The sequence below is a fragment of the Garra rufa genome, chromosome 10 (assembly GCF_049309525.1).
Source record: "Garra rufa chromosome 10, GarRuf1.0, whole genome shotgun sequence".
Lineage (NCBI taxonomy): Eukaryota > Metazoa > Chordata > Actinopteri > Cypriniformes > Cyprinidae > Garra > Garra rufa.
In genome coordinates this window covers 46192133-46203797 of record NC_133370.1, presented here as the reverse complement: position 1 = coordinate 46203797, position 11665 = coordinate 46192133, and the positions used below count along the sequence as shown (strand labels likewise).

The 11665-nt window shown below is 36.5% G+C and overlaps 1 protein-coding gene across 1 annotated transcript in view; it reads right to left on the bottom strand.

Annotated features, from left to right (window-relative positions):
* Positions 1-1525: 1525 nt before the first annotated feature.
* Positions 1526-11665, bottom strand: part of LOC141344265 (corticotropin-releasing factor receptor 2) — a 117879-nt gene continuing 107739 nt past the window's right edge. The window contains exon 12 of the mRNA XM_073849097.1: positions 1526-3887. Coding sequence (XP_073705198.1) covers positions 3747-3887 — 141 coding nt within the window. The 3' untranslated portion in view covers positions 1526-3746. The remainder of the gene's footprint in view (positions 3888-11665) is intronic.

Here is an 11665-nt window from a genome sequence, read left to right as displayed (position 1 = left end):
AAGATCCCGTTGCATAAGTATTCATACCCCTAACTCAGTACATAGTTGAAGCACCTTTACAGCCTCAAGTCTTTTTGGGTATGATGTGACAAGCTTTGCACATCTGCATTTGGCAATTATCTGCCATTCTTTGCCTCACCTTTTCACCTCTCAAGCTCTGTCAGCTTGGATGGGGGCTGGCAGACATTTTCTAGAGTCCTAGTTGTTCCAATCGTCTTCCATTATGGATAATGCTTCTGTCAACCTTCAATGCAGCAGATTTTTTTCTGAACTCTTCCCTAGATCATCGCCTTAACGCAAGTCTGTCACTGACTACAGGCAGTTATCTTGACCTCAGGACTTGGTTTTTGCTCTGATATGCATTTTCAGCTGTTAGACCTTTTCTGAGAGGTGTGTGCCTTTCTAAATCAGACTCATTCAAATGAATTTGCACAGTTTAACTCCACTCCAAGTGTAGCAACATCTAGAAGCAATATGAATGCTCCTGAGCTAAATTTCGAGTGTCCCAGAAAAGGGTATGAATACTTATGGGGATATTTTCAGTTTTTTATTTTTAATAAATTTGCACAAATGTTAAAAACCTATTTTTGCTTTGCCATTAAGGAGTAGGGAGTGTAGATTGATGTGGGAAAAAAAGTAATTTAAAGTAACATAAAATGTGAAAAAATGACTAATTTCGCAAGGTTTTATCCATTTTCCTAATAGTCGGCATGTTTGTTGAGTTGAGTGATTTTTAAAGAATATAGTAGCATGCTACCAAAAAATACTAGTTTAGTGATACAGCTGTGGTGTTACAAGCGTTTTCAGTTGCGCCCCCTATGGCTAGAATTTGACACAACTTGATGAAAAGTTGTCAAACAACATTGTCAAAATGATCCTGTTCACACAGAACTGTGAAAACGACTAAAACGCTGTATGCATGCATGCCACGCCAGTAGATGGCATGTCACTTTCTAAAGAAACACTATGTGCCTGTTCACATTGAACATGTTATACGCATGCGCAAGATGTCATCATTTTCACAAATTTGCATTTTTGCAGTTTACACGAAGAAACCTGTATTCAAAATTTTGTATTTTCAGGCCCCCAAAATGTCATTTTCATTTAAATAAATAGCTAAAACACTTAAAAAATGTCATGTTAATAGTAATACATATCAGCACTGCAGTGACAGATAAATAAATAAATACCTCTGTGGATCAAGGTTTACAATCTGGTGGCCCATTAGCAGTTGTGGGGCCACAGGACAATGTTGGTTGGCCCAGCTTGCCAGTTCTGATTTTGTAGTTCTGTCCAAGGCTAAGCAAGACAGATGTCCTGCTTGCACTCATTTAAATGACGGCAGTGAACAGCGACCCCGTTCAAGCTTTAAAAAAAGGTGCAAAACTATCACAGAATGTTCCCACACGACTCATGCCATATCTATTCAAACTGTTCTAAATGCAAATTATAGAGTATGGTGAAAAAAAAAAAAAATGTATAGATTGGTTTTGTAATAATCTTGACCTTGGCTGCTTCTATCCTGCATATTCATGAGACTGTATGAAGTTGAAGCAGGAGTTTGTTCCAGTTCACCCAAGAAACGCACACAATCGCACATTCTCCCATCGATGATAATTAAAAATCACATTAAGATCACTGACGGAGTTTTATGCAAAAACGATGACTTATTCCAATACACATGAGTGTCAGTTGTAGATGGTTTGTTTAGATTCAAAGTGAGAGGACTTGTGGATGAGATACCACGAATGATGAATGATGTCCAGAGTGAGATGCCATTTATATTGGCTTATGAAGAATGTTGTTTGAAGACTGTATTTGTTGTTTGACTGTGAGCAGTGAGTGGACGACGGAGCACTGCTGGATTGGCGGCGTCTGAGGCAGGTAAATTGACCAGTTGACGAGACATACATTGGGTTACTGCAGATTTATTTCACCAGCGCTGGATAATGTTTGGACTAGTTAGCAGAGATCTTCTGCTGGGGTAGAGATCTGAAGACTCTAGTTCTAAGTGTGATATAGATGCCAAGTATGGACCAAGATCCTTTCAGAACAGAACACTGGGACTTTATTGTTATAAACTGATTTGCCTGATCAGTCTGCTGAGTGCCCATCCAAGTCATTTTATAAATAAAGTACACAGACGAAGAACTAACAAAGCGTGACTTTTTCAACACATCACGGAGCTAGTGCAAAACCAGCATTTGTGTTTTTTCTTTTTTATAGAAAATGACCAGTCGTTTCACTAGATAAGACAGTTGGGATTGTGTAGAGCCCTTTGAAGTTGGACCTTCAACCATCATTGAAGTCCACTATATGGAGAAAAATCCTGGAATGTTTTCCTCAAAAACCTTCATTTATTTTCAACTGAAGAATAAAAGTCATGAACATGAGAGAAAAGTTGGATGACATTCAAAAAATCAAAACTGCCTAACGTTAAAAAAATATTGACCCAGGAAGTAGTTAAAAACTGGGCGAGCTTTGAATGTGTTCACGGACTTGATCTACTCCATCTATGTTTTGATCATCATGTTGTGATCTGGACGTAGTCTTTTACAAAAATGTGATTTCTCAGCTTCTTGGTCAAAATGTTTCTTTTATGAAACTTACTCACATTCAAGTGTTGATAAACAAAAAAGAATGCATGAAGCTAGAATCAAACATTTTTGTTGTTGTTATTGTTTAAAGACAACAGAGCAGAGGCTCTTTCTTTTGCCATGTTCAGATATTCATACAACAAAATATTCTAGGGGCCATAACGTTATTATGAAATCTTCAAAAATGCTGACGGTGACTGGAAACCTTTTTTATTATTATTATTATTATTCTAGCAGGGAAAGAGTTTCTGCTGTAATTGCGTCTTTTTATCTTGCAATTCTGACTTTTGTCTCAGAATTGTATGATATAGATTTGCAATTCGAAGAAATAAAAGTTCCAATTCTGAGAAATCAGACTTGCAAGATATAAACTCACATTTGTGACTTTTTTCCACCATTGTGAGTTTACATACACTCTTAAAAATAAAGGTGCTTTAAAAGGTTCTTGACAGGGATGGCATAGAAGAAACATTTTTGGTTCCACAAAGAACCATTCGGTCAAAGGTTCTTCGAAGAACCATCCCTTTCTTACCTTTTTATAATCTGAAGAACCTTCTTTCGCCACAAAGAACCTTTTGTGAAATAGAAAGGTTCTTCTATGGCATCGTGAAGCACCTTTATTTTTAAGAGTGTATAATATGCAGTTGCCAGTAAAAAATAATAATAAAAAAGGTAATCGTAATAAAGTCAGAACTTATTAAATGTAAGACAATGCAAGACAAAATTGCGAGAAATAAAGTCAGAATTGCAAAATATAAATTTAAAATTGTGAGAAAAAAAGTCAAAATTTTATGTTTATATAACACGCAGTTCGGACTTTATAACTTACAAAAGTCAGTTACCATTTTTATTTTCTCAGCTGCAGAAATAGGCTTCCATAAGATAGATAGATAGATAAAACAGATGCTAGGGTGTTCTGGATGGTTGCAAACTACTGAGTGAAAAGAAACATTTCATCAGTTCTGTCAAAACCATTCAATTCAGGGTCCATTGACAAAATTACACAGGGAAATAAATTGAATTCGCTGCTTGTTGGATGTCACGCCCATGACCATCAAAGGGCAAAAACAATCACTTGGTCTCTCGTGCCACTCGTGCAGTTCAACCGTGTGGCTGAATTATAAAAGAGGAAACGCTATTGCGTAAAGGTCAGACGGCCGTGGTCTGCTTGATGCTGTGAAAGCTGATGCGGGTGGGGGAGGTGGGGATTGACATGGCTCTCGCCACTCTCACTCGCAGCGCATGATTGTCTTGCCAGCGATGCCAACGTTTTCTGGCTGCGGAACGTACCTGTAAAGGAAAAAAAAAAAACATGCAATAATGGTATTTTACTTTAAGCATTTTACCCTTTCTGATTATAGAGGACAATATGCAAGATTCCATGAAATGGAAATCATAAAACATACTATACTCCTTTTTTAAATGCAATTATTTAAAATTCATAATCGCTAGAACGTTCTAAATATTGTTTCCTAAAAAGCATGCTAAGCTTATAGATTAAATCTTACAATTGTATCTTATGTAGATTGCATATTATGATTCATTTTAGTTTTCTTACCTGTAGCAGTAAATTAGTTTTTTTAATCAATTAAAAATAATGCTGCATAAAGCATCTCTTGAGCACTTAAATGCAACTTTGAATTATGAGCACTTGTGTTATTTGCCTCTTTATGATGAATCACTTTGGATAAAAGCATCTGCTAAATGAATAAATGTAAAACATATTAATGAATAAAGGAATTAGTAAATAAATTGGTAACCTACAATAATTTGTTTATGGCATGATTGCTGAGATACCTTTTTAAATTCGGAGAGAGTTAAAGAAAAAAAAAAACACCAAGCGTGGTTTGTATATGTAGGTTGGTTGCAACTATATACAGTAACAAGAATAAGTTTGTGAACATTTAAAAATATAAATTACATAAGTATATATTAATTATAATTATTACAAATAATTTTATCCATGCTGGAACTTCTAAACTTCATGTAAGTCACAGTATGAATAATTGCACACAAACATATTTTCATTGACAGAGCAGACTGGAAAAAGTATTTGAACCTTTGTGTTACATAAAGGCACAAAAATCCAACATTTTTAGAGGGAAAAAAGGCACTGGACACCACCACTAAAACATCTTCCCGGTTATGAACCATGGTGGAAGGAGAATTGTGGTTCTTTGCTGCTCCAGGGCTTGGACGCTGCGCAAACATTGAAAGAACAATCCATTCTAATATTTATCAAGGGATTTTACAGGGGAATGCCAGGACAGCAGTTCATGACTCCAAGCTTTAGAAAGGTTAGCACACACGTAAATCAACTAAAGGTTGAAAAAAGAAGAAAATATTTGTTTTTCCGAGTCCTGACCTTAAGCCAATTTATATGCCGTGGCATAACCCAAAGAGGGAGCAGAGCTTTCAAGACAACCTAGAAATCTTCATAAAATGAAACACATTTGTGGGGAGAGATGGTCCAAATAAATAAATAAATGTACATTTTTAGCAGGGTTTTCTGACAAGTTACTAAATTCAAGCGTTTACTTACTTTTTACACCCTGCACTGACAATGATTATTCAATGTATTCAGTAAAAATGTGGTGGCATCAATGTCTGTCCACAGCTCCCAGCTATGACTCAAGAGGCTGTTCACGATCCCAGCGGGCCAGAGTACCACTCACATAGTTTTCCATTAAATTGCATGATATTAGTCACAAATAGCTGTTAACTTCTCATTCTGCGTGCGACCCCCTTCCAGTGCCACTGTCTAGTGCAAGAATAGGCAATGTCGGTTGAGTTTAGCTCCAACCTTAATCAAACATCTGAAAAAACTTATCAATGTCTTTGGGAATTCTAAGGCTACAGGCAGGTGAGTTTTTTTTTCAGGGTTGGAGCTAAACAATGCAAGACATTGGCACTCCAGGGGCCGGCTGCACCACCTCCACGTACACCCGGTTGTAAGACTAGGCTAGATGTAAAATGCATTTTAAGTCATGCGTAGAATTTATACCCATTGCATCATCTAGGCATAGTGCATCTGAGACAAAATCTTACACCTAGTCAAAGGCAGGCATGAAGTGAAAATTCATGTCGCAGTTTTGCTCCAACCCTAATCAAACACACCTGATCCAACTAATCAAGGTCTTCAGAATTATTAGAAACTATTGAGCAGGTGTGAGCTGGAGCTAAACTCTGCAGAGCTGTGGCTCTTCAGTTTGAGACCACTGGCGTAGGCTATACCACACTGCTGACAATAATTGACCTAAAACAAAATATATTTCTGTGCAGTATGTAATATGCAGTAAAATATTATATATGATCTGTGATCATTAAAATAAACTGTTAACCAAACTGTCAACCAAAATTATTCAGCCGGAAATGGCAAAAAAAGCTCTTTCGGATAAATGAAAAGGCATAGTATACGAAACAATGGCATAACGCGATTAAATAGACGCGTGCACTAATGCAGCAAACATGTCATTACAGGTCATTCTCCTTTGCTCAGCAAGGCTGCATTTATTTGTACATTAAGGCTACATTGACATTAATCTGGATACATTTGAAAACGGAGTTTCCATTTTAAAACGCTCTCCGTCCACACTAGCGTTTCCAAAAGTTTCTGATCCATACTGAAACGTAGGAAAACATCAAAGTCACCTTACTGCGCATGCGTAAAGGCTCCAAAATTATACAGACGCAATAAGTTTTCACGCAATTCTTCTGGCGGGATAATTTACGGAAATATCTCATCATCCACTGACGCGTCTATATCGCGCTCATTCATATTTTTATCTGAAAAGCAGTTGTCGTCATGTTTTGCAGGACAGCAACTGTGAGTAAATTTTCTGTCATCTTTTTAGGACTGTAATTTGAAGAGTGTACAAGGTAAATCTCTTTAGCAGCGGTGTGACAGTGAATAGCACAGGCACAATTACTGGTGTAAACAGAGATATCTATTACAATATGCGTCACATGGCTATAAATATGCGTCACCGTTTTCAAAAGCCTCCGTTTTCACAGTCCACACTACAACGTGAAAACGGCGTTTTCAAATTTATCCACTTTGGTTGGAGTTTTTAGAAATAATCGTTTTCTGTGATAAAAACGGGGTTTTTGTGTAAATGAGAGGCCAAACCGCAGGGAAATATCTGCGTCTTCCCTTCGTGTAAACGGGCCTAAAAAGCACATGCCTGATTCAAGAAGGGGGTTTTAAAAATGGCCAAAGAATATTATTTTACTAACTTTTTAAACTAATTTTAAGTTAAATTGTGCTTTGTTGGTAGGCTATAATGTCCACTAGAATGTAAAAAATGTTCAGTGTTAAGTAAATATTTTTAAATTGTTATTTTGCAATTTTTATTTATTTATTTATTTATTTATTTTTGAAAAGCAAGACAAAACTGTAAAAAGCACATTTTGGCTATTTGGTTTGTGCAATCGTGAAAAAAACAAAAAAACGTGTACGGTAAGCGGCCTTCAGCCCAGTGTTTCATTTTGTTCAGCTTTGGCCAATAATTTTCTTTTCAGTGCATCCCTCGAAACTGTATGATTCGACATCTTGCTTGAAAGGACAGCATAAACGCTTAGAAATATTTAACGTCTTTAAATCCATTGTTTGTAGTGTGCCTGCCATCCAATAATCGCAGTAAGTTTTGTTCTTTGTTACTTTTAATCAGAAATAAAGTAAAGTATATTCTCTCAATTTTATACAAACTATAAACATAATTCTTAGCCACAGAAAGGCAACAGTAAAACACATTAACAATGTCACGTAAAGTCACATTTAGCCTACTTCAGAAAATACATTCATTGTACATAAACTCGATAGTCAGCTAAAATAATAACTCTAGACAGAAGCATTGTATTACATTCATTATATTTTACTTAACCTGTCGCCTTCATTTTTATTGTTTGTTTGAAGAAATCTGTCATTGGAATGTGCAGGAAGACTACAGATATAAAAATGTGAACTTGTAAAAAATGTTTACTAAAAAAAAGGGTGGTGGCTTGGCTTGTTATGATATCTTGCACAATTCAGGATGAACATTGTCTACTCTGGGCGTTGTTGCACCTTTAGTAATCAGTTTCAGTGCAACAGGTGTAAATATTTAGCGTAAAGCTGGACGTTGCAAAGCCCTGTGCAGGGCTTATACCCTGCTTTTTTTTTTACGTTTAGCTGGTGCAAACGTCCCCAGGACTGCCTATCCTTGGTCTAGTGCATAAAGTTCTAAAAAAGAAAGTAAGATGGGTTCCTTCCATATTATCACTCAATGCTTTGTTAGTGGCTCATTCAGTATCTATGTAAACACCCTCCAGGTGTGACGACTGTCTGAAGCCTGTTTAGAAACACTGAGGAACTGCATCTCCAGTGCCTCAAAAACACACGCCTGCGCCATCGCTCAGATTTCTCCTCTTCAGGAAGATGTTTATCTCTTTGTGCTTTTTGAGAAGGCTTTGGGTGATTACTGTATTATAGGATGGATATTGTGTTTAAGCAACCCACGTTGAGTAGACTTTCATCATTCCTCACAGTGGAACACGATGCCACTTTAGTATGAGCGAGGATGTGCAGAATAAGTGTTATTTAGTTTTTTCAGCTTCTTACACGTGAAATTGAAGAACTGATTGTTCATTTGCTGCCTAATATATCCCACTCCTTGACTGATGCCATTGTAATGATATAATCAATGTTACAATTCAACTGGCAGTAGCTTTAATGTTGAATATGATTCATGCATACACATGTCATACTATACCAGACATTTAGTATGCAGACTAGTTAAGATGCAGATTAATTGGCCAGATTTTTTTGCATTTTTATGTTGACAGTTTTTGAATCTGTTGGCAGATTATGTGACAAGCCTCTGGCAACAGAAGCACTGTTTCTGCCAACCAAAGTGACTGAAATAAAGAAAAAAGCCCAAAAAGCCATAAAAACTAAATTTTCTGTGACCTATTTTCTGTTTTTCCAATAACTTGAGCACTTTAAGTCAGGTTTGAAAATTATGAATAATAATAATAATAATATATTCCAAAAATATCACTGTTTTCTGCATGTTTATAATGTTGCTGTTTTTTATTATGACTTGGTTATTGGTAATTTGTCAGCTACAGTATCTGTTATTTAGGGATTGAAACCTTAAGCACATTATGCACATTATTATCTATAGTCCTAGCATGGCCTTCAATCAAACTAGTACCAGCTTCTGAAAGAAATCTGACTCTCCAGATGATTTTGTTTATTGGTCTTAGCAACCCTATGAGTTATAGCCCATATCTTTGAGCCCACCCTGTATGAATTTTGCTTCCGATAGGATGAAGGTTTTGTTACAACCAAAGATTACCAACCTAAGGTTGCCTCCAATCCATTTCACTCTCAGGTTGTGGTATTTTCTTCTTTGACCTTTGAGTCAAAGGAGGCTGAGAGACCGCACAGGCTTTGTTTTGTGAGAACATTATTGATTTATGGTAACCACATGAGCCAGTGGCATAAATCTGCTCAGTTGTTTGCTTGTTTTGATGGCCACAACAGGGGTGATTGAAGGATGTCACAATAGGTTAAGAATGTGATTTCTCTTCCTTGTGAGGCACATGAATCAACTTCAATTCTTTGTATTCAAGCTCACTTTATTACATATATCTACAGTGCCTATAGAAAATCACCATACCCTCTAAAAACCTTTACTTTTTGTCACATTACACCCTGGAAAATAAAATAAAGTCTTAACTTTTTTGCACTACATAACACTCATCATTAAAGTAAAAATATCATTAAAACATTGTAGAGGATAATTAAAAAAATAAACAGTGAAATACCTTGTTTGGTAAAGTTATCAGCTCCTTAGAGTGTACCATTACAAACTTGCTCAGGTGCAAGCAATCAACTTTCAGTTTAAGCACTAGGCTAATTGCCCCACCTGACATCAATTGTAGTGGTGTTGATTACTTCAGAATAAAAGAAGCTGTTTCTTGAAGGTTCCACTGTTAGTAGTGCATGGTATGACAAAGAAATCACCATGTTTAGGAAATTGCTTTAAAAAGATCTCTAGGATAAAGTTGTAGAAAAGCACAACTTGTTTAAGAAGGCTATAAAAACATTTCAAAAGCTTTAGCTAAAGCTCAGATCAGGCCATCTGTCCAAAGTGGATGACAGAGCCTGGGGAACTTTGATAAGAGAAGCTACCAGGAGGTCAAATGTAACTTTGAAGGACTTACAAGGCTTTATGGCCGGGTTTGGTCAGTCTGTACATGTGACAACTATCTCCAAAGTTTTACACAAAGCTAGCCTGTATGTCAGGGTGGCATGAAAGAAGCCTTTTCTCGTTTGTGCTTTGAAAGAGTCTGATACCTTCTGGCAAAAGGTGCTATGGTGTGATGAGACCAAAATAGTCCTTTTTGGACTGAACTCCAGACGCGATGTTTCATGAAAAGCAAACACCGCACACCACCCAAAACACACCATACCTACTGTGAAGCATGGTGGTGGCGATTGGTCAGGATTGAAGGGAAAATGGATGCTGCCAAGTACATCCAAATTCTTGAAGGTGCCATAGAATGGAAAACTGCATTTACCTTGGCATAGTTGAATAATAACAGTTCTGTACATGACATGACATACCGTGAGTCTCAAACACCATTGTTTCCTCCTCCTTATATAAATCTGGTGTTTGCAAAAGACCACCGAAAAATAGGTCAATTCCAACATAACACAGACTGTTACGTAATAGTCGCAATCGTTAATAGTTACGCCCCCAACATTTGGCTGTAATTAAAGTAAAAGGTGGCTCTACGAAGTATTAAAGCAAGGGACTAATGACTTTTCCAACCCTGTTGTTCTAGTTTTTTGTTGTTGTTGTTGTTGTTGTTTTACATTAATTTGCAGAACTGTTGTGTTTTTTGTTTCATTGGTTTGATGTCGTAAGACCAAAATTGTAAATAAAGCTGGAAAAGTTATTGGAATGGGGTTTGATTTCAGGCTGTATGATAAATAAAGTAACTATTTTAAAGTGGTATGATAATTTTTTATAGGCACTGTATGTATGGTGTAGGATAGGAAAATATTTGGCTGAGATACAACTATTTGAAAATCTGGAATCTGAGGGTGGCAAAAACAAAAAAAACCTGAAATATCGAGAAAATTGCCTTTTGAAGTTGTCGCAATTAAGTTCTTTGCAATGCATATTACTAATCAAAAATTAAGTTTTGATATATTTATAGTAGAAAATTTACCAAATATCTTCATGGAACATGATCTTTACCTAATATCCTAATGATTATTGTCATAAAAGAAAAATCAATAATTTTGACCCATACATTATAATAGTTTAGTCTTCAATTAAGTGGAAGATTTTAATTAAAATGGAGCGAGCAACATGGACCCGACTTCTAGGTATCAAAAATACAAAGAAAAAACGCCAAAAAGAAAAGCCCAGGTATTAACAGGTATTAAAAAAGACCTGGATGATCATATTATGACCAAATTCATATTAAAGGCACAATATGTAAGTTTTCCTTGCTAGAGGGTGCATATTCAAAACAAAGAAAGAAACAAAGGCGTAGTTTGATGATGCCGTGAGTGTCGAAACATAGGAGATGTTGTCTTTATTCCCAAAGCTGATGCAATCCAACGGGACTTGGACAGAAATCATGTTCCTGGGTGAGATAACGTATTAAAGACTTAAGGTCACTGTAGTATGAAGTAGGGTGGGGCTGAAAGTCGTGGAAGCGAAACAAGGTTGTTAATGCAGCTGAGCGTTTATTATGCTACAGTCAGTCGCTTCTTCTCCTTCCAGTCATGCATATGTGATGTAAAACGGCACTGTTTTTTCATACTAGATTCATTTGAGTGTGTTGAAAAGTTTGGTTATAATGCTACTCTGTGTCACCCGTCTAATAAAATAACATAACATATTAAAGTGTCTTTGGGGTTTCCAACTGAGGGTGTACGACATCATTGGCAGGTGATGCAATGACACGGTCCATTTCACTAGTTAAAATTGCTTATTTCTCTGGATTTAAACATTCTTGGAAACATTTAGGATTATGTAAGTTCACAAGCCAGCAAAATGTATAAC